Source organism: Calliopsis andreniformis, chromosome 7 (assembly GCF_051401765.1).
Source record: "Calliopsis andreniformis isolate RMS-2024a chromosome 7, iyCalAndr_principal, whole genome shotgun sequence".
NCBI lineage: Eukaryota > Metazoa > Arthropoda > Insecta > Hymenoptera > Andrenidae > Calliopsis > Calliopsis andreniformis.
The window spans coordinates 7,565,687-7,588,921 of NC_135068.1; the positions used below are offsets into that span (position 1 = coordinate 7,565,687).

At 38.4% G+C, this 23,235-nt stretch overlaps 1 protein-coding gene and 1 long non-coding RNA gene across 4 annotated transcripts; both read right to left on the reverse strand.

Annotated features, from left to right (window-relative positions):
* Positions 1-1,583: 1,583 nt before the first annotated feature.
* Positions 1,584-21,930, reverse strand: Mf (myofilin). Of its 2 annotated transcripts, none has more exons than XM_076382736.1 (8): positions 21,790-21,930; positions 13,983-14,119; positions 13,636-13,789; positions 13,135-13,223; positions 5,941-6,084; positions 4,710-4,961; positions 3,142-3,232; positions 1,584-1,744 (listed from the first exon to the last, which is right to left on the reverse strand). In XM_076382736.1, exons 2-7 carry the CDS (start codon positions 14,080-14,082, stop codon positions 3,150-3,152), a joined length of 822 nt encoding a protein of 273 aa, XP_076238851.1. In that variant the 5' UTR covers positions 14,083-14,119; positions 21,790-21,930; the 3' UTR covers positions 1,584-1,744; positions 3,142-3,149. The 2 variants fall into 2 exon arrangements, with proteins under 2 accessions (XP_076238851.1, XP_076238852.1); XM_076382737.1 differs by lacking the exon at positions 21,790-21,930 and adding an exon at positions 21,436-21,456.
* Positions 16,353-17,648, reverse strand: LOC143181980 (uncharacterized). 2 transcript variants are annotated; one of them, XR_013002371.1, is made up of 2 exons: positions 17,199-17,648; positions 16,353-17,115 (listed from the first exon to the last, which is right to left on the reverse strand). It is a non-coding gene; the product is annotated as an uncharacterized LOC143181980 (long non-coding RNA). The 2 variants fall into 2 exon arrangements; XR_013002370.1 differs by having other exon boundaries at positions 16,353-17,129.
* Positions 21,931-23,235: the final 1,305 nt, after the last annotated feature.

Genomic DNA, 23,235 nt, shown 5'->3' on the forward strand with positions numbered 1-23,235 from the left:
TTGTTTATAAATACCTGTAATTTATGTTTGTTAAAAGTGTTATTTAAGCGACGAGGACGAACCATTGTAAACGTTTTTTCTATTCGCGAGTCTTCTATCGTGAGTCTTCTATGGATTTATTATATAATGATTATTAGAAACTGTTAATAGAAGCCATTTGACAACGTTAAATATTTATTTCAAATATATTTACTTTCTAGCGGATTAGAAAAGTTTGCAAGGGAAATGTCGCGTTTAAAGTCCTAAAGCATCTTCCCTCTACTCTTCATCCTTCCACTCCCCCTCCCTCTTCCTCCAGAGATATCAGTTTAATTGTAAAGAAAGCGGTTGTGATCCCTCAGTATGCATTTCTGTCTGAGACTCGTAAATTATACACACAGATATATTTGTAAGAGGCTGATCGGTCGTGATTCGACGGTGCTCTGTTAAGAGGAAAAGAATATACTGAGACCTTGACGAAGTCTATCGTCACACCGATCGAATCTCGGCGGTGCACGCCATGGCAGTTGCGACATCCTAAAGATGTAAAACTTTCAGATAATAAACATGCATATTGTTGTACAAACCTGTATTTTCGCGAGCGTTGATCTTTATTTAATATATAGTGAGTGAAACAAATATTTGTACACCCAGTTTCTGTATAACATTATTATATAGGGAAATAATATATTAGAGACTGTTTTATTTAACAGAATTTTGCATTTAAAAAAGATGTACCCATCTGAAAGGCTCAGTACTGTGCAATAAGGTGATAATGCAAGAAGGATAATTAATTTGTGTATTAAAAAAATATTTGCACACAGTTTTCATGTAGTAACTCTGTATAAGAAAATATGTTATGAGAAAAGCTGAAGAAATCCCTTCATAGGTGTTTTATTATTGCATTATTATGCAGCATTTTCATTTGTAGAACAATCTCTACTAATATATTATTTTTGTATGTGTAATTATTACTGGCTGTGCAAATATTTTTTTAATTTACTGTGAGGTAGATGTCCCAATACCTAAATGCTTAAGATGTCAAATGTTCCAGTGAGTAAATAACCTCTATGTTGCAGTACCTGGATACTATCCCGAATTTCATTTAATTTTAAGTTTCAATTCTAATGTAAATAATAAAAAATAATACAAAACAGAAAATAGGTTGTCTTTTAGTTTAGGTTGTCTACTTACTGAATCACGTGATACTTAAGCCTCCAGGTATTGGGTTATTTACCTTACTTTATGAATTCTCAGAAATCGAGGATATTTCATGACATTAATTTTTATTTTCAACTAGGTATACCTAACACACTGAAATTTAAGCCTAAAATTGAATAAAATTAACGTTAGAGTTTAAGTATCGGGACATGGTCAACTACTGGGACATCTATCTTAAAATTAAAAAAAAGAAAAAGGTATGTGAATTGCATATCGGGGGTTCCCGCGTAAAAAAAGAACATCTTCTAGTAAAATTTGGGCAGTGTTTATTTTCAATTGTAGACAGCACGTATGAAGAGTACAACAAGTCTTGATGACGGGGACTGTCAATAAATAAAACTCCGTGGACGACGATACGCACTGTGAGAAAAGTAAGACAGATAGTCAGGCAATAGGTGTCGAATTGTTCTTCGGGATATGTTGCGAATACTCTTTTATAATATTTTTTTTCATTCTTTTTTCGTGGCTTTATTTTTCTTTTTTCGCCGTTTTTAGTTGTGTCACGCGTTCCATGCGAGGCGACACAGTCATCAGTAGGCGCAAGCTGCAAAAAACAATTCGTGGTCAATAAAGAGAAATTAAATTACGCGGCTTCGAGAGTTCTCAGGTCACGTACGAACCGGAAAACAATGACCCTCTTGCGAGGGTCCTTGCGCGCTAACCAAGTTTACGTTTGTCTAATCGAAGGGTAGACACCGAAGACGAAACACGGGTTCGTAGAACTCTCAAAGCGTGATATTGGGACACGAGTGAGTGCAAGGATTAGAATACTTTTCAAGTACAGAGGAATGGAGACTCTTAACCAGGTACATTAACATAGTATATCCAGTAACATCTAAAGCAGTGTTCCTCAAAAACTAATTTCAGAATAAATTGAACATAAATTGTTTTCTACATTCTGGGGATTTTAAATATTTACTTGAAAATGAAACTACAGTTTTTATTCATCAACATCAAAACTCTAAAACATGTGCAGGTAAACTGCTCAATTTTCAAACGATTCAGATACGTTGCACAGTAGAGGGCGCTGGGGATAATTCAAAAGAACCCAGGCGGGTGATAACCTAAAGAGTTTTGAGAAACACTGATCTAATTGTAAAACTAGGTGTGCACAAGCGACCAAAAATTAACCTGGGACTTTCTTAATATAAAAGTCGACCTGTAGTATAATTCCACTCGCTAGTGCACACCTGAAGGTTGCGTGTTAAAATTCTAAGGTCAGACGCACACCAGCAGTTCTCAAATTGCCCAGGGGAGAAGCATGTGATTCCTCCTCTGGAAAAATGATTGCAACCAAAGTCGCCACTGCTTGTGTGCATCTAGTCCAACGTCGCCTGCAAACACAAACTATCGATCTAGCAGCGTTTCTATTTGGATAAATTGATTATGACTCGTTAAAGGCAAAAGTTCCTATTTGCAGGGGACAGCTCGATCTCGTTGGTACATGTACACGCGTATATACATATATTAGTTGAGTAACATATACATATAGAGGAGCACGATCGAAGACCTATTAGAGGGTGGGGGCGTTCAAATTCAGGCGCGTAAGTCACGTACAAAGACAGCAGTGTGGCGCTGTTTGGACACATTTCTTTCTCTTGTTTAATTTGATGGTTGGTTTCGTGTCATGAACAAAGATAAGTGGTTTGATGATATTGATGACACGGTTAGGGACAACGTATTCTTTTGAATTTTCGTTCTCGGCCAATCTTAACGACTCACGTAGATATGGGCCGTTTCCTCGAAATGAGATCTTTTCTTTTTTATATTAATGCTTGTTACGTTTAGCTGCGTGTTAATCGTGAATATACATCTCGTCGTAGCCAGTATGTACAGCGATGACGTCATCGTCTGTGATTCGATTATTTGACACTGTATTAACGTTCAAGGGTGAGGGGGGACAAAAAAACACTTGACCACTATTTCAATTTTATCGCTCACTTTGTTTCTTAATGTGTGGTACGTTTATTGTACCACGGGCGGGTAAAGTGAAATACTGGAACTGGCTGCGAATAATAGTAGTATAACGCTCCTGAAATGTAAGATACGTGTTCCATATTATTTGTGTACCCACTCGATGGATCTTTTATTTCATCTGAGTAATGATTATCTAGCAGCTGTGGCTTGAATTTACTTAGTCTTTTTGGGCCTGTTAGTTTCATCTAGTTCTTTTTTGTTGGCTCTGCATTACCGACCGAGTAGAGTTTATCAATTGATTGCAATATCGATAACAAGTACTGGTTTATCGACGTGTACGATAAATATGTTGTCAAGGGAACAATCTAGCAAATACATAGATGGCTTCTTGATGGAAGCCTCTGAAGGGCATAATATTGCGATTCTAGCAACACTGTTGTCGAAGTTTGCAAACTTTACTGTATTAATACTTATAAATTATTTTTTGATCCTCGTTTCATATTTGCAATGATAAATGTTATATAATTCTGAAGACAAAAATAATGTGCTTTTAATGTTTGAATACAAAATGCTTAATTGATTAGCTAAAAGTGCTAAAAATAAGAAACACTTGGCTCGATAGTGAAATGCATTTAGTTTGGCAAGGTTTGCTATCAGTTTTATAGTTTAAAGAAAGAACAATATCTGTGCGCGAGCCAGGTGGTAAACAAATACCCGAATAATGCCAAATATTAATTTTTCAAATCTAAATTGGTTATGTAATCAAAAAAATCGAATGTCCATGTAAGAGGATCTCAAAATAATTATAAAGTATATGACTAGATAGTAATGTTGCGAATATTGACAATGTTGTTTAAATTTGTATTTTGATGAAAAATAAGTACACTATGAAGGCGTGCAGAAGTTTCCAGAGCCGCCATTTTGAGACTATTTTGAAGGAAAATAATTTAGAAGATAAAGAATAAGTGAAATTTAAAAAAGGATAGGATCTAAAGAAATGTTATTTACGAGTTTAATTATTTAAAATATATCCTAAAATGACACTCGGAAGCCACTGCAGGCCCTGTATATTTGTATCCATAACTTCGATTTCGCAACGCATGACAAACTTACAATACTACTGCACCTATATAATTAAACAATCTATTGAGCAATGTATTGCACTAAATTGATCTGTGTATTTCCGTGTCTCTTCCGTGTCTTAAAAAAGCTCTCAAAGATAAAATCAATAACGTATTACCCTCCTTGCCAAGCTAAATCAGAATGTGCCTCTTCATCTGGAAAAGTGGGGTAACTTGAAAATAAATTCATTTTCAGATTCCTAACTTGGTACTTCAAAAACAAATACCTACATATAAACAGATTTGAAATCTCTAAAATATTATAGCTTGGTCCACAAATAATTTAAATACTGTTTACTATACCTAAAGCAATGAAATTTTGCGAGACCTCTAATTATAATTATTCATGGCACTGTAAAAATAAGTGGTCTCTCTGACTTCTGAAGTCTCTCTATTTTAGGTGTGTATTATTTTTCCAGATGAAGATTATCCTGCAAAAACATTAACAGGAATAAGCAAAAGGCTACGTACCGAAAGGCCTGATTGGATGTCGGCTCCATAGATAGCTACGTTTTATGGGGCTAAGGTAGCTGTCCCTCAAATAGAAGGGAGTACTCCTCTGAGCATAGCTTGGGATATAGGGAGCGTAGCTTGGGTACCACCACGGGTCCCTGGTGAATGCACTGACCGGTGCCATTGGTGATGGCTCAAGGAGATCGAACAGCGGCTTCTTGCGAAGCAACGAGTGGATGGATGGTAAGAAATCGTCAGTTACCAGATTGCCTGAAACCAAAGCAAGAACTTGCGACTGTTTCACTTTATTCGAGATATCTGAATCTTAGTGGTCAATGAAGTGCCAGTGAAGTATCAGTAAGGTTTAAAATAGTTGGCAAAATTTTTAAAAGTCTGAGGCTTTTTTCAGTTCTTGATTAAAATTTTTTTAAACGTTGTGGTATTGTGAGCGAGAGGATTTTAAATAAATTGAAATAGAAGAGAGATAAAATATTGAGATATTTGGTGAAGAGTGAGCGTCTGACTAATGCTTGACCAATACTACTTAACTACTAGGAAAATTTCGAACCAAAGCTTGGCCATACTACTTAATTTACTAGGACATATGTTTGACTAATGATTGAGCATACTACTTAAGCTACTAGGACAGATGTCTTACTATTGCTTGTACATACTACTTAAGCTACTAGGGCACGCGTCTAACCAATGCTTGACCGTACTACTTAAAGCAGTAGAAATACTTTGAAGAATTATAAAAATGAAATATACTTAAAAAAATAAGAAACTGCATTTTGCAAAATGTAAAATACATATGCTTTCCATTAATATCTCTCCATATAGTTCAATTTCAAAAATTAATTTTCAATATAGAATTCTACATAAAATGTAATATTTTATGTTTTATTAATTCAAGGCACATACTCTTAAGACTGGTCCCACTAAAATTCAGATCATCTTATATTTTTTAAGGCTCTACACAATCACATTCACGGTGATAATTCACACATAATTGTCCAAAACTACCCCACGAAAGCACCTTAAATTAGTTAAAGTTTAATTCACTACAACATCTTTCACTTATTGTGGTCACCACTGAAAATTCTGGTCACTACACTTTTATTAAACTATATTAAATTAAATAATCCCTTAAGTTGTTATTAGTGCAAAAAGTTAGAGATCCCTGAAGCCTTCCTAGCTATCATGATGCAATTGTTTAACAAGTCAGACACGAGCGACAGTGAGTACTCACCGTGGATGTCGAACAATCGTTTCGTACTGAGCGGAGGGCTTATATGCCGAGACAGCAAAGGCGTTTTGCTAGGATACATCTTGTCGATGTCTGCCAAACGGTTCAGATGATCGGCCCAAGCTTGCTCAGGGTCGAACGGTTTCGCTGTATTGTGATATTTATGGCAATGAAACAAAAATTCGTGGCAATGAAACAAGCATTCTTGTCTAGCTAACCCGGGAACTCGTTGAACGTGTGTTGCTCAAAATAATTAAAGGACCTTTTGACCTAGAGATCTAGACAATGTTCTCTAATGATTTCATGGCTCTCTGACAACTGTCAGCTGTCAGCTGTTTTAACAATCTAGAAGCTTCTATGTTTTGTGCAATACAATTTTAGAAACAGGAGTAGACAAACTTTACATGCAGATGCATGTTTAAAGTACAGAAGATTAGAAAATTGTCTAAACAAATTTTAAAGTAAATTTACAGATTTTTCTTTTTTCTTATATATTCAACTAAAAAATTTTTTTTATTCTTGTAAAATTAGTTACTTCAACGAGTTCATCAAAGGTTGACTTTCTCGAGAATGCTCTAAAAAGACTTATTAAATGTCGAGAAATCAATAAGTTGTTTCAACTATTATATGATTTTAGATTTTAGATTCTCAAGAGTGAAGTTTACAGAAAATACTGATTTATTTTTTTGTGTGATTGTTGACAAGGTTTAGATCTCTCGACATTTGATTTTTTAACAAACACAGTGAGATTACAAAAACAATTCGTTAAATTTCATAATTTAATTTTCATGTGAGAAGCCAAGACTGTAGTAAAATTATATTGCATTTTCTATCTAGGTAACACTTCTGTAATCTCAGTATGAAATAACGAAAAATGGTGTCGAATATACACTCTATTCGACTCAACCTTTCGTTTCTAGATTATAGACGTCTTCGACTGAAAAAAGGAGATATAGAATTCCTAACAATATGTATAGGGCGACTTAAAACTACTGGACCCTCGTGTACACAGAACACAATTTCATCTAAAATTTATTTTGCTTAGAATAATATTATTCAACATTTTGTAGAAGCTTCCTAAATTAATGAAATAATTTAGTTAAATTTTATAAGTTATTAGAAATGAAACTGCATCCTTTTTTGGGTCGAGAACGTGCTACAAGTAAACTTAACAAATCCACATAACGTTTTACTAAGCTATGGAAAAGTTCGAGCTCCTTCTCGTCCATTTCGTCTTTGAACGGATCGTACTCTATGTACCATGATCTACGATCTACGAATGATCACGACACCTAATATAAAAAAAAGACCGTGCGTACTATCGGTTTGACTCTAACGCGATTTCTGGCCAGAATGTGCCGAATCAGGTATTCGTTTGTGCTCCATTTTCTCTTGTTTAGTGTTTTAGCTTCAAGCATCTATCTTACGAGAAAAGATGTATTTTGTGTTAGTTGAGATGCATCCTTTTATTGAGTATATACAGGGTGATACAAAAGAAAGAAACGGCTGAAAAAATGAAAATGAATTGAATTTTATATTAAGTATTTAAATACAATGGGTGGTGTAAAGGGGTGAAAATTGAAGTGATGGGGGTAGTATGATGATATAGTGGAGGATGAATGACTAAATGGTTAATTTCAGAGTTCATACTCAGATCTCGTTAATTGCACATTTTCCTCCAACTCTTATGATTTTTGTGTTTCTTTTGTTCGCTTTTTTGGATCACCCTGTAGTTTCATGCAACATATGAAAGCTTCAGAAGAGAACGATATATGAATAAATCAGCCTGTCGCATTTTAATCTTAAGAAAGGTGTAATTAATTAATGGGAACGCAAAGTGTTATGGTGGAAGGGTTTTGTCCCTGTTTCGTGTCCTTCGTAAGCCGTGCGTGTTTCCTTTTATCTAAAACTAGCTTTCGAAAGCTTTAAAGCGTCCACGATTCTACCCTTCGCTGAATAACAACAAAAAGAAAACGTCGATGATTTCACAAAAAATAACACGACGCCACGTGGAGAAAAAGCATACTAACCTGGTGGGACAAAAAACCGCTTCAAAAAATCGTCCTACCCCCCCTCCACGGAGAGGTGACGAAAAAAGCTGCGTTTCGCTTTGAAATTTCCAAAAAATCTCGACTGCATTATTAGATACTGAGACACTGTTTAGTCACTACCGTCGATCACTTACGAATTGCTCGTAAAATGTTCTTCACGCGAGAATTATTTCTGTTAATCACTAAGAGCTCGAATTAATGAAACTATAGAGGGACAGAGTCAATTCCTACGACACTTTCACTTTAATTTCACGTAAATCTGTTTATTGAAAGAACAAAGCGCATGCGCGCCTTTAGCTCCTCCCCAAACGCAGTGGGCGGAGCCTGGATAGATAGTAGTGGGGGTACCCCGTTTAAGTGATCCCAGCTGTCCAATTGACTCTGTCCCATAGTCGTCGTCGTCGTCTAAATGTCCATCCATCTTACAACTTTTATCTACTATTCTACAATTTCAATATAAATATTTTCATATACTTTCATGAATATTTTTTGATAAATTTCACGGTCGATTAGTATGTAGAGGTTTGGCAAGAGGAAAGAAATAACACTAGGGGTTGGTGGATTACTAAAGCTGGGGTTGGCATGGGGTGGGGTTCAAAGAAAAATTACATGCCATCTCCTGAAAAAGATAGAAATTTCTGGATCTGGTAATTAATTGCACTGTATTAATTAATTGTCTGCTTGTTAGTACAAAGAATACTCGATGCTCGCTTGCGCATTGCCAATTAGAGCGTGTATTAGAGTGGATATCGATTTCCCTACGTCGTCCCTAAAAAATGTTGTTTCAAAATCGTCGTAAAATTATTTTAAAGAAATTCGTTTCTTTTAGAAGGATAGAGAAACAAGGAACGACGTTGAAGGGAGAAAAAACGATGGCAGAAATTAGAACGCGAAAGCGTCGAGAGAAAATTTCCAGCTTTTTCAAGTTTGGCAGCCACATTGACTTCCGTTTTGTGTCTATTCTCTTCCCTTTCAGGAAGTTTTCTCTTCTCAATTCATCCACTACATCTCTTTCCATCTTCTGTTTCTCCTTCTGCGATTAACTCTCATTTCCCGCCAGGCATTCAAAATCGCCTTTCGATCCAATTTTGAGGTGCCTGTTAGCTTCGAATTAAACTGCGACCTCCACCTCGGCTGCAAGAGTTAATTCTCAAAATAGTTCCTCGTGATGGAAAAAAATCCAAACGCTTCATCTTCCCACGAAATTCAGAAAAAGAGAGTTCACGAAACGTGACGAAAATCTGTCGCGTCGCAAAAATAGCTCGCAAAAAAGTAGCGAAAAATCGCAAGAAAACACTGGTTCCAGAAAAAATAGACAAAATCCATTGTCAAAAATCATCAGCAAAAAGGTGTTCGTTTCTTGAGGCATCTTTAATTTTATTACAAGTCAGTGTATACAATATACAGCAGTTGTCTCGTGCTTGTGAACAATCAGATCGTTGCCATCCTTTGTTTGTTCGTTGTTATTCTTGGCCACTGTTTCTAGATGGCTTCAATCGGAGGTTATCCCTTCTTCCGTGGTTTCCTTGGACCACGGTCGCGAAATTTTCTCGACGATCGTCCGAACACATCGATGGAGATAAAAACGGATGCAAGCACTGCGTGTAGTCGTTTTTTTTTTCATTTGTCAGTGACTGAGGGATTGGTCAGTAAAATAGTTAGTTCGTTAAGGGTGATTGATTAGGGTGCAGCGAATGATGCAGGCCAATTGCTATATGCTTGAATCTGGGTCTAAGTTTGTTGGTATTTGTTGAATTCTTGAAATTTAATCTTCAAATTGGTTTTTGGGTGATAAAACTTTCACACTGCTCAGAAGAGTTAGGAGTTTTCTGTTTTCTTCTTATAAATTCCGAAAAGCAACCATAGCTTACTGAAGAGCTATAGCAGCAGAAAGTTACTAGATCCTAGGGATATTTTAGCTAGAAGTTTATACATCAATTTCACCATATACTGATATTTATAAAAATGATTTAAGACTCTTTGACTTTGAATTAGAGATCAAGTCACAAGAAATATGTGTTTAAATTCTTTTTTAAACAGTAGTATTAAAATTATTTGATCATTGAAATATTGGACTACTGAAGTTAAACTGTGCTGGGCATGGTGACCATGTAGATACCGCCAGGTGCTGTTAGCAAATAGGAGAGTCCACTCATGATTTCTAAATCCCCGGTTAAGTGATAGCCAGTGAACCCAATAAAAAAGCAAGAATGAACGCAATAGTTCCTTAGTCTTATTATAAATGAGGTATAAATTGGTTAACTACGTAATCCTCTAATCCCAGCTCCGAGCAGTGTACACTCATCCAAGTAACAAAGTGATTGTGCAACAGCTAGCGTAACCTGTAGTTAGAAGTTAATTCCTAAAGCCATCAATCGACGTCTTGAGCTCTGGCAACTGCAGCTGCGTAAACATTTAACACTCTATTAGATCCATTCAGTCTGAAACATTCAATTCACCGCAAGGGTCCTGTCTATCAGTAAACGCATAGAGCGAAATTTTGATCCTCAATTACACCTTGTGATCGGAATTAAACTCCCTTCACCATTAGGCTATTTCTAAACCTTGCAGAGACCCAATTTGGAATGCTCCAAACTCAAGACGTTGATCGCTAGATCCAGTAGACGATTAGTTGACGGTTAGGGGAGGTGTCCAGAATTAGTCCTTCCTTCTTATGCAATGGCCTAGCCGTACACGGCTGGTGATCACGTTTTGTTCTTTAGTTTGCCATTTTCGTGTAATTTGCAGTCGCCTAAGGCCGCTCATATCGACGACGTTTTTGAGTAAATACCACTTGTCAGTGCCTGTAAGAGAAATTAGAATCAGAGCTGCATGCGTGATCCGTGAGTCCCTCAGGATCGACTTAACAGTTTCGTGTGGTGGTCATTGGGCAAGACGACGAAGACAACGAGAAATGATTCACTTGCTCTTTCTTTACGAACGATGATGACAACAGCTCAGGACACGAGACGTATGGGAGTGGATTTGTGAGCCGTCATTGATGAACGATGATGTCGATGAGCGATGAGGAGACCCATGGTGCCTGGTTTCGTCTGTCGTCAAATGCTCCATTCCCATTCGATCATGACGACTTTCGTCGCACATCCACCGATGCTTCACTTGGTTACTGAGGTTAATCTGTCGCGAGGTGCTCGCTTTCTACGCTAAGTTCACTATACTTGCCATGATTTAGTTTATTTAAGTACTCACTACCAATCAGAGTTTCAGAAATTTAATTTTATATCTATTTTTCATGTTTATCGGTATTATTTGATTATCTAGTGCTTTTCGCATCATGTAGTATTACTGTTCTAATCGAAATTATGTTACGGTTTAGAATTATTATTTACGTTTGAAGAGTCACGCCATTCAGTTATGCTGTGCTGCAGCGCGGTTACTATTGAGTACTGTACAAGGTAACTCACAATCTAGTGTCGGTATTAGAAAGAATATCTCACGAATCTGAAGGTTAATCCATTATTTCTATTAAATATTTTGATTGGAATTCATGAAGCTCCGGAGCTGACACGATTGGAACTCCGAAGCGACACGACTGAAGACGTTTTGGAGTATTTCAGCTCACCCAGCTAATAGAACAAAACCACAACTTAAAATTTTGTCAAACTATAGCTTTACTATAGATCTCCACTGTATAAAATGAAATTTTAATTACCGACACTAAAAAGCGAATCATTTGATAGAAATTAATTTCGAGCTACCACATATAGTTACGACTAGTAAAATTATGATCGATGAAATGTTTCCTACATTTATGTTACTCGTGAATGTTTTTTATTGAAACATCAACCGAGTTACACTTCTCAACTAACGTCCAGCTCTGGCCACCTGTTACAAGTTAATCACTAAATTAATTAGTCGACTGAGACATCGCTCGCTTTTAGCGCAGACTAAATGAGAGCGATTAATGAGACACTAGTTAAGTGGAGCGTCGTTCATCAGTGGATGTTGCTCCCAAACAGAGGTACCGATGAGTTTCCGTCGGATTCGTATCAGTCTTTCGTGGGAAAATCTTTTAAAAGCATTTTCAGAGATGGATCGTCCGTTCGTGGAATTAAGTCGCGAAGCAGACAAGTCTTTAGGCATATTTAAACATATTATATATATATTATATTTATACGTATGTAGATGCAATGTTCATCATATAGCGACATAAGTATAATAACAACTTAGATACAAAGTGTGCGGAGTAATAATTAGTGTAACACGTATGGTTTGCATATGGTATGGTAATGAAGGTAGACACGGATATTATCAATAAATATGACCTCGATGTTAACTAACACGGCCTGATATTCGACACGTACGAGTGCATACGCATTCACATCGTCGGAGGGGATACATAGAAGGTTTTCAAGGGAGCATCCCAGTTTTTGCATTCTCTTTCTCTCTGTTTAGTAACGATCGAGTGCAGGCAAAGGTGGAGGGCTTAGGGTACGAAACGGATCCTCCGAGTGGCGTTTCTGGCTTCTGCGAAAGGCCTCGGAGGGATGCTATACTCGAGTTCACGAGCTTTGGCCCGCCAGAGCGTTGAGGCGCAGCCACCACTGCGCAGCTTGGCTCACGTGACCAGTGTCGACGCATGCGCGAAACGCAGTGGTGGGGATTGGGCCAACACTCGTAGAGTTCAGCATAGCACTTCAGAATACTCGTGCCTCCGATGGTCACTGTCTTTTGCCTTTCTAATATTCGTTTTCCGCTCAGAACTTGTCCAGAAGCCAAAAGCACCTGGTTACATGTATATATTAACAAGAACTTAATCGACTAGGGAGATAAGAACCCCGAGAACGAGCGGTGGTGTTATTTCGATCGTCTGGATTAGAACCGGGTACAGAGTGACGATCGGTGATCACGTTCAACATTCTACCATGCCTTTTCGTGCATTCCTCTGTGTTTGGCTTATTGCTCTTTTTCTTTTTCTTTCGTTCTCGCTTTTTCGTAGCCTTTTTTTTTGTAGCGTTAAGAATCTCTCTCGTTCGACATTTAAGCGATCAAACTTATTAGTTTTTTCGTTTCGTTTCGCGCTTTCGATTCTTTATTTTATAGACGTCGTTCCTTTCTTTTTCTCTCTCTTTCGCTCTCTCTTTCACTCGCTTTGGACTTTTGCTCAGAGCTCTTTAGTACGTACCGGGGGTGAAGCGTTCTACAGGTTTGTATTGGTGCGGGTAGATCTGCCTTGGGGTATAACCGTAGATCTCACGGTGGACAGGCAGGTACCTTCACGAAAAACAAATTTTGTTAATTAAACCTGGCAAAACGAAATCGAGGACCCTAGTGTTAGGCTAGAGATATGAACTCTTGGATATGAACTCATGAATTTTGGGATTAATGTTTCGACTGTTTTTGATTATTTGCTACTCTGCTAGGTTCTATACGATAGTTCAAAAAGAAAATTAATTTTCTAAGTTGAAATTTCAACCAGAATTTGTCTTTTATTCAAGTTCTCTAGACTATCGAAAAATCCTGTTTTCTGAAATTTAGTATCTAAAGTGACCATTATTTTACGGCCACGCTTACTGTTGTCCTCGCATGGAAAAAGTAGTCAAATCTCTCATTCCAGAAATTGAACTTAGTATTAGGTGAAATTTTGAAGTGGTCTTTTGGGATACAATTCGTCGAATTTACATACCTGTAACCAGGAACGTTGATGCGATCAGCCGCATGAAGGGGGTTTTCAAAGATCGATTTTCCGAATGGCCACGAGGTGGAGCTCAGGGAATGCAGCTCAGGGAAAATGCCACGGGGTCTGTGCGTGTGTTCGGGTGCTCTGATGTCATCAGTGCCTGTTGTCATTAAAGAATCACTTTACTATCACATATTTTGACTGAAAGAAATTGCTGCAACCTAATTAGAAGGAAATGGTATTTTTAAAATATTCATCATTTTTTATTTGTTGAATTGTCTAGTTCCTCATAGCTACTTCTAATATTCTAATATTTTGTCTGAAACAGTTAATTAAAGAATGTAAAGGATTACCTTTTAAGGCTCGAACATAACTCTGCCAGAATTTGGCTTTCCTTGTGATGGGCTCATTGCGCCCAATCATGTCGAGATTGCTTCTAAAGCGCGCGTCCATTTTGCCGCTCTACTGAACTGCTAACCACACTCGTTCGCTGAAACAAATGGATACAAATTCTGTTAAATGTCTTCGATCCATTTTTCCATAATTTACTCAATCTTTTGTCTCGATCAACTGTGCCACGGTTCTCCAAATTCTTACCAGAGAAGGAAGATCCACAATAATTCTATAATTAAATTCTCTACGAAGTTTGCCCTCCCTTATATTCTAAATTAAATAATTAGTTAATATCATAGATCTTAAAGTAGGAACTTGAACATAATAGAGTTATTTTTTTATAGAACCTATGGAACTTATTGTTAGCTTTGGGTGCTGCCCTCTAGGATCCCATAACTCCTTGAACTATAAAGTTTGTAAACTAACTTTTGTATTCCACGTACAGATATTTTTAAGTACCTCTATTTAATTCTAAACTACTTTTGTGTTAATAATAGTGTATGTCATGATACCACATGTTTCAGTATTTAGTATTCGTAGGTATTTGTAACTTGGTAGGTTATGTTTGCAACAAAATCAAGCAGAAGATTAACAGTTTAATTACGAAGCGTTTCGAAGCGTTGCCCTACATTCGAAAGCACATCGATTGCATTACTAGCGATCAAATAGCCTGTTGTTACTAGAAGTGTTTCCTTAACCTTATTCGCGCAAATCTTACGCCACTTCCGCAATCCATTATCACGCGAAATTCGTTCTGCCATTCCTTTGTTTGCAGGTTGTGTAAATAGATCTGCTTTAAAATGGATTGGAAGATCTACGACCTATTGAAACTTTCCATTGAACAAATTTAATTGTTAAACAGTGAGATGTAAAAAGTAAGAGAGAAATTTTGTCACTAATTAATTTCAAAATCTAATCTTCGATAAATGGAAAGAAACTAGAGAAATACTTTGAAATAGAAGATTGTATACCTTATAGACTCATAGAAAAAAATGTTATTCCCTTTAAAAATCAAAATTAAATTAACTACATATGTAGAATCTGAATCTCAAAAATTCTCGATTGTCGTCGTTGCCCCGATTACTTCATGTTACGCGGAGCGTACAATGGCGCCGCGAATTCGACAATTTTAGGATCGTGTAACGCTAGCAGACTGTCAACGGCGCTAAAAATAAGAAAATTATCGACGATAAAAGCCGCGAGGGCGTTTGTTGGCATCGCGTCGTTCTCTAAGTATAGTCGCGCGTATTTTTTTCACGGTCGATTTCTTCATCATTCTTTACGTTACAACATTTTGCAATCGTGTATCTACAAAACTGTCAGAAGAAAATATTTCTGTCTCACAATTAATTCTTTCTGAAACACTAACTCCTTCCCCTTCTATAACAGTTTCTATTTAAAATCTATTTTAAATTATCTCTACTCAAAAGTTTCTAAATTGCTTAATATTTTAGAATTCCTAGAACGAAGAGAGGGGTGGAGAGAGAAAGAGCTAGGGAGAGAGAAAGAAAGTGAGAGAGGGAGAGGAGTGACATCAATGAGACAGTGAATTGAATGGGATAGGGAAGAAAGACTGAATTTGGAGCGGGCATTCAAAAATCGCTGACGCGTTCGTTTTCGAATACCAGGCGGGTATTACGCGCATCACGATTGGCCGCGGCATTCCGCCGGCCAGCCAATCGAGGACTGCGACACAAACAGCAGCGTCGGCTTTTCTTTTTGTTGACGCAACACGCCGGCCCGCTAAAATTAGCGAGGCGCGCACTTCATACTCGGCCTGGATCATCTGAACGCTTTCGCACGTATTCCTATTTCATTCCCAGCAAGAGCGATCGAAGGTCATCCGTGTAAATTTGGAATACGTAATGTAAAGTAATCGCCGCCCATTAAGCGTTTATTTCGGACCGTGCGAATTAATTTCTGAGTGTTAATTTGGTCACTGAACGTTCCTGGTGATTTAATTAATCGACGAGGAATTTCGTGGATTCGAAATGAACTTGCGCGAGTGTATTGACACTTGTTGAATCACTAAAGAGATCATAAAGTTGTAAAAAGGGGTATTAAAAATTAAGAAGTTTTTTGTTTGTATTTTTTTTTGTACGATTTAGAGAGGTTAGGATAGTGGTTGTTCTGAATTTAGAAGGTTAGGTTCTGGTATTTCAATACGATGCCTTTTATGGGCATTCTTCTGTTTATGATTCAAAAAATGACGCGAAACAGTGTAAACTAGTGTTACCAACCTTCTGTGATAATTTTTTTCGATTAATTTAAATAAAAAATCGAAGGTGGACAACTCAGTTCGTCTTAGGATGATTCATTAACTCGTGTATTTATATCTTGGAGATCAGTTTCCTCATTTAAACGTTCTTTATATGGTAACACTGAGCAGATATTTTTTAAAGATTTGCACAACTGATGCATAGGCGTCTGCATACAATAGAACCTACTATTTGGATCTGATAGTACTTTTTTACAAGGTTTTAGAAAAAATTCTATTCCTTTTGATGATTCTGTTCTAGTGTCCACTTTTAATTTTTTAAGTTGAGACCGTATATCCAAAAGAAGACAAAGAAAATCATAGAAAAATTAAGGTTAGAAAACGTAGCTCGAAGAAACAACAGATTCTTAACCAGTTAGCTCCCAAACAATTTTGTACTCGTGCTCAGATACTAAATAACATTAACCTCCAATACTGAACCAAAAGTTATTAACCGTTCGTCGAACATTCGGCTATTGATCGATGCGAGCTAAATCGACAGCAGTAGTACAGGGGCGAATAGTTCGGGGAAAAAGGAAAAATAAGAAAGCTCGGTGGTCGTTGCAAACGATGCTTCGTGACGTAAGAGTCCCGGATTCGCGGTCGCTATATTTAGGCTGCCCGGGCCCCGGTCCGTTTTTAGTCGGAAACAGGTGGACATCCAAGCTGTACGCGAAGGCAGCATAGTCGACGAGTCTCCGCCTGACTTTGACCGATTTTCACGAATTCCCATTGGGATGGACTCCCTTATACTCGCGGCGCATCGTCTCGACGATAATGACCCATTAAATGGTCACGAGTGACCCTCTTGAACTCATGGATCGCCATCGTTCTTCCTATGCCAGTGACACTGCCAAAGTAAGAATCACCTAATTGTCACACTTTCTATCGTTTAGCTATCGTTTAGCCAAGTGCTTACCTAGCTACCCAGCGTTAAGGTGTCATAAAAAGTTCAGAATTAAATCTTCAGTCTTGTTAGTTAGGCAGTAGTAGGTCACAGAGTCTTGCTACCTCAGTCTACTGCTCAAAGGCAAACTGTTCTGTACGAGTCATCACATAGTCACTAATTTTTCTGTATCGTCAGTTAATCCATATTAGTCAGCAGAGATACCTCCGCCAGTTGAAGATATTTTTGCATGTTGTAGCAAGATGGTTAATTTCCTAATGTTCCGTCGCGAAGGAAAAATAGCGTGGAGGCGAGATGCGATGGGAAATACGAACAGAGAAGGTGGATATATTCCCCTCCATTCGGAGGCATGTGTAATCTAGATGGCCTCTAAAAATACACGCGGCGCGGTCAAGCAAATCATCTGGGGCGTAGGTCCAAAAACTGAAATACGCCCTGACTGGCATAGCTTTTCATAGGTACATAGACGCATAGTTTCGCCGTGCGTTCCACTTCGGTGCGTCATCGTGGACGTTTGCTAGTCAGAACAAAAGAATTGAATAATTGAGACGTTTGCCAGACCACCAGTAGACGCCGAGATCACAGGTGATAGGTGCTCTTCCACCTGTCGCTTTAGGTATCCTTGCCAGGTATAGGTGATTGACGGTTGGATCAATTGGGTGTAACTCTTGGGTGTGATTGGGTATTGTCTGAGTCAGCACTGTTGCTTCATAGTTGTCAACACTGTTAATATATGTCCTCTGTCACATATTTGATAATAGTGGATGTGGATTCTAGCTAACTGGATGATTCAGTGTACTAAGTTAGAGATAAAGTTTCCTTGATGGATCCATTAATATCACCAGGTTTTTCAGGAAGTTAGTCATGGATTAATCGTAGGAGGATCGCTATTGGACGCTGATGAAGTATGTTTTCGTGTGGGAACACCAGCTCTACTGGGGAGTAGAGCTAAGTTCATCATGAACGTCACAGTAATAGATCATTGATAAATCATAGGGATATCTCTCGTGGACCTAATCCAAATAATTAGAGGCACTGATTTATCAGTAGAATCACTAAATCTCTAATGCAATTAATATAGTGAAGGATTGGACCCAATATCTGGCATTGATATTTCAGTATATATCTAGGTGTCTAATTAAACTAGAATAACAAATGAAATATCAGTAATGATCACAAGTGTCCTAAATATTCTGAGGTTCTGCTCGAGAAGACTGAAGTTATGACGAACCGAATCACGTCAATAATCATCACCTAGTCTTTCTACCAATTGAATTAAACAACGCGTCCACCTATTACTGAAGCAATGTCTAACCTTTAGTTTCAATGTCTATAGATCTCCTCAGCGTAGTCAATTTGAATTTATCACTGCTTTCGACTATATGACCCAAAACCTGCTGTTGACAATTCTCAGTAGCTCAGCAAGTCATCAACTTCGATCTAAAGTCTATGTCTACATTCCCTAATGTTTAGTTAACCTTTTGTTAATCATATTCATTTTTCCGATCAAATGTCACTATAATTTTCAAACTCGACTATGCCTCCACATAGTGGTGCATTAGAAATCCTATTTGCGTTGAACTTTTGACAGTGAGCGACCGAGTTCCCTGAGTGCATGCTTCTTCAAGTTTTATAGTCGCCTCTCGCGTGACTCGTTGAAGGTAAAAGGCGAAATAGAGCCAAGAACACCTCAGAACCGAAGAAAACTTGCGTGTCTGCCTCAGATGGAGGAACTCTTGCTATCAGTCGAAGAGACAACGAACTCCACACGTTCAGGCAAAACGCGAGAAACAGTTTTAGTGGAATATGGCACCTGGGCTTTGAGCTAACGCTCTAGTAATAACCAGAAAACCTTCGAAACACCTGACATTTGGTGGGCACGCTAAATGTCAATAGAATTGTCGTGTCTGACACTTTACAGCTCTCCACCAAAGATTTACAGCTCCTTGGCGAATTTTGTACGAACTGGAAATTAAACAAAAATAGCTACAGGTCTTTGGTCCCTGACCCATCTCTGAATTAGATCTTGGTAATAAAGGAACACGCCTGTACATGTCGTTAGGGATAAGATTGAAAGTTCATCGGAACTTCCTCCTTCTTTCATCGGAGTCGATGATCTCATCCTACCAATTATATAACAATTTATTCTAGCTTTCGAGGGTTGAATTTCATCCACCAAACATTATTTTGTTGCCAGTTTAGAAAATTTCAGAGTGAAATATTTTTTCCTCAATTTGAGAGATTGGCAGTGGGTGTCGTCTATAATTGTTTTCGTTCGGGAATCGAAGTTTAACTTCGGTTAGAAAGTAGCCCTCCCGCGGCGTTATATTTAGCCGGATGCGATTGAAAGTAGTGACGCCTTAATTCGGTCAGACGCGCAGTTTAACTTGTCAAGCGGCGCGAGGCGCCTCTTGGCACTTGTGACGTACTCTATGATATTAAGAGAATGAGCAATCTGGAGCGTGTCTCGGTAGGCTGTAATCTTATCCGTATGATTCCTCGCAAAAATTCTCAGCTTGAAAAAGAAACAGGAAAAAATAGTCCAATTATGAAAGTTTTAAATTAAAAGGTACTCGTTATAGACTCATAATTCATTGTTGAACTTATAGAGGAGAACTCGTTCTTAGGGATAATTCGTGCATGGTGTCACTTAATTTTTGTTTCGTTAAGTGTGAATGAGAATTCCAAAATGAGGTGTACTAATTGTACACTCGTTGTAATCTCGCAACTCCTATTATAGCATAATACTATTATAGCATGAAAGTTCCACAAAATGAGAGATATATTTCGAGATCGTTTCAATTTGGAGTCGAACAAAAACGAGAAAGTGCAGAGCTTGAAGATAGTATCAAGAAATGGGGAAAATAGAGACGAGTCTATAATGAGTAGTCACTATACTGATATAGCAATAAGCTTGTAAACAATAATGATCTAACAGAAATCCCTATTCCATACAAAATTTTACAAAACTCAAACAATTTTACTGGAATTTTGTGTTACGCTTTCACTCGATATAAGCTCACACTACGCTTCAAGTAACCAGAGTATATAAAATAAGAAACCTACTCTACCATTGTATATGTTAGTTTCATTCTAACGTCATCGAAAGTTCCAAGAAATGAGATATGTGGTAAAGAGCTTATAACGAAAATCCACCTTTTTTCATAATTCTGATTTAATTTCGAGACATGGCGTCAGTTACACCGCGCAACGAGTCAGATGACGTGCGAAAACTAGTCCATAGTAGATGGCGCGTCGTTCGCTGGCAAAAAGTGTTTCACGTTTTAACGAGTAGAAAGGGAGCAGCTATAACAGACACAACGGACTTGGCGGCACTCGACACGGCTATTTTTACTCGGGACAGTATTATAAGCACACCGTACACGGCACTCCGTTACATAACTGCCAAACAAGTCGCTGCCAATTATTATAAACAATCCGGTTGTGATTGGCACGGGAATCGGACCGTGTCCCGTGGCACGAAAAACCTCGCCGAGGTCTGCCTTGGAGCGACATGCGAAATCCTACGCGAAACGAGATCCCCGCGGGACAACTGTTGCCAACGCGCTTCCACGAAATTAGAATTTTAATTCAGTATATCCCGCAACGAGAAATTGCGAAACTGCCACTGGAGACACTGCTCGATCTTCTGCCGACCGTTTTGCGACAACGCACTTGGATACTGGGACGATGACGCAACGTGGTTGTTTAAATCGCACTGTTTTTATTTTCATTATTGTCCCAGTCACGAATTACTGATGCCCGACGTTAGTATTGCACCCAGATCGAAGGGTCGATGTTTTTGGGCGCACCCCGGTTATGTGTGCCTCCAGCTGTAATGAAAGTGATCACATATCCGGGGTGAAGGTTTTGCTAAAGATTATTGCTGAAATCGTGAGTGTTACGTTCAGGGGGAAGCAAGTGGAACAAGGAGGAATAGGATCATGCATATTACCATGTTACAAAAGTAATAGATAAGTGTCTTTGACTTCATGAAACAGTAACGATCTTTTCCATTTGTTAAGCCTTTTAACAATAAGCGTTTACTTAGTAGTTGGATCGTTATCATTTTTGAATCAGAGACACCAGCATGCTGGCAGTGCGATTAGCTTTATTCTCAGAACAGTTAGTAACAAATATCGATTAGTCCCAAGGGATGCACGTCAAGCCAGGGTAGCATACTCAAACCCTGTCGTGTGAGTGGATAAAAACCAGTGCATTCTGTTCAGGTTAAACAGCGAGTTCCTACTAAATATACGCAGAAGGGTAACCAGCGGTGAGCCACGTCCGGTCAGCCGCTTCCTTTTTCACTGTGGCACAAGATCCCCAGGATCTTCCCTCTCTCAAAGGGAACCGTCTTCAGCGTCTTCGACCTTGAGTATCGCACTTGAGGGCGCACAGGGTCTCCCTTTCTCTACCGAAACTTACGGTGTTCCCCGTGTGATACGTGGCACAGTCTCGATCGGGATCGATTTCAGGGAACCGATCGGTAAATAACGTGGGGGGGACAAAGATACGAGAAAGAACCAGAAAAAAAAATCGAGAGATTGGGTGAAACCCGAGCTTTTGACCGGTGGTCGATGGGAGGCTGCCCCTTTTTTACCTAAGTATTTCGGACGACCGTTCGGTTCGAGGATTGGACCTTAGACTGGGCGGCTGCCGCCAAAAATGTGGACTAGTATACCGAACGTCGGTACGGTGGCGCCGACCTGTCGGCGAGTTTCCGCGACTCGCCACGCGACATTTATGGCACAACCCCCCGCCAACGGACAGCGATTGGTCGATCGCTCGTGATCGCGAGAGGAAACCCTCTTCTTCCCCCTTGACGGACGCTTCTGCGTCCGCTCGCTGACACCTTGAGCCGACGCTGTTCCTCATGGTCGCTGCTTCGACGCCCACGCTACCTCCCACTCCTCCCCCCGTCTTCTGCTGTTTCGCGGTTCCTCTTCAAGCGTGACGGCCGATACGCGAGATTCGCGCGAGATTTTGCTTTAGCTGCTACCCTCGGGACTTTGATCTTGAATGTTTATAGGGGTCCTTATGGAGGAAGGTCAAGGTCATTGGAGTGGGGGGTACTGGGACGAGGGACTGTGATTGCGTATGTAAGAGCTTGATAGCAGTTTAGATAGAAATTTAGTCGAAAGGAGTGAGAATACAGTAGGACGTTGGTTATTATCGGAATTAATACTAACCTCAAAATTTACGATCAATTTTTTTTATTTTTGATAAGCTATTTACTAAGTGATAGTTTGAGGTTTACTTGAGGTCCCTGTATAGTTACATCTTTAGTATTCCAAGTACCTAAATTTCTAAATAATAAAGATCGAGGAAAATCCAGTTTTTATGGATTTATGGACTATTCCATATGTATTGAGATATGTATGGAGAGACCATACGTATCTATTACTTGAAAATAATTTTTAGTTCTGTTAATATTAGGTACATTTCTAGAAGAAAAAAAATTAAAAGTTCTTAGATAAGATTATTTAATAAAATTATTTAAATACTAATCAAACAGTGAAATAATTCTGCAAATTCCTTCTGATGAAATAACCCGATTTACTCTTCAAAGACTCTCATCGAATATTCTTCGACGTTTACTCACGTGACTTCTTTTAGTCTGGTTAAAAGTAGCATCTATTATAAACAAAATACCATTACATTCGTCGATCATAAGACCTCTGGTTCGATCGTAAACAATCGAACAGTTGATCGTGAGTCAGTGTCTAATCTTGTATTATATTCTTCTTTTTAGTACAACTTATAGTCTTCCCTTATACGCAGAATAAGTTATTAATATCACGCTACCATATTAGGAGAAAGTTGGCCAAGCTACAAGTCTAGACTCCTCATGCATCACTTATAAAAAATGCAACAGTTGCTTCATCCTACTCGTAACATCACAGTTATGAACAATAAAGGTCATAATAAATATTATGAAAGTTGGTAAAATGTTTGTCAGTGGAATGCAACAAATTTATAAAATTAATCGAGACATCGATACTTGGCAAATTGCATAATCCACGCAGTTTCGATATTCCGAGAACTG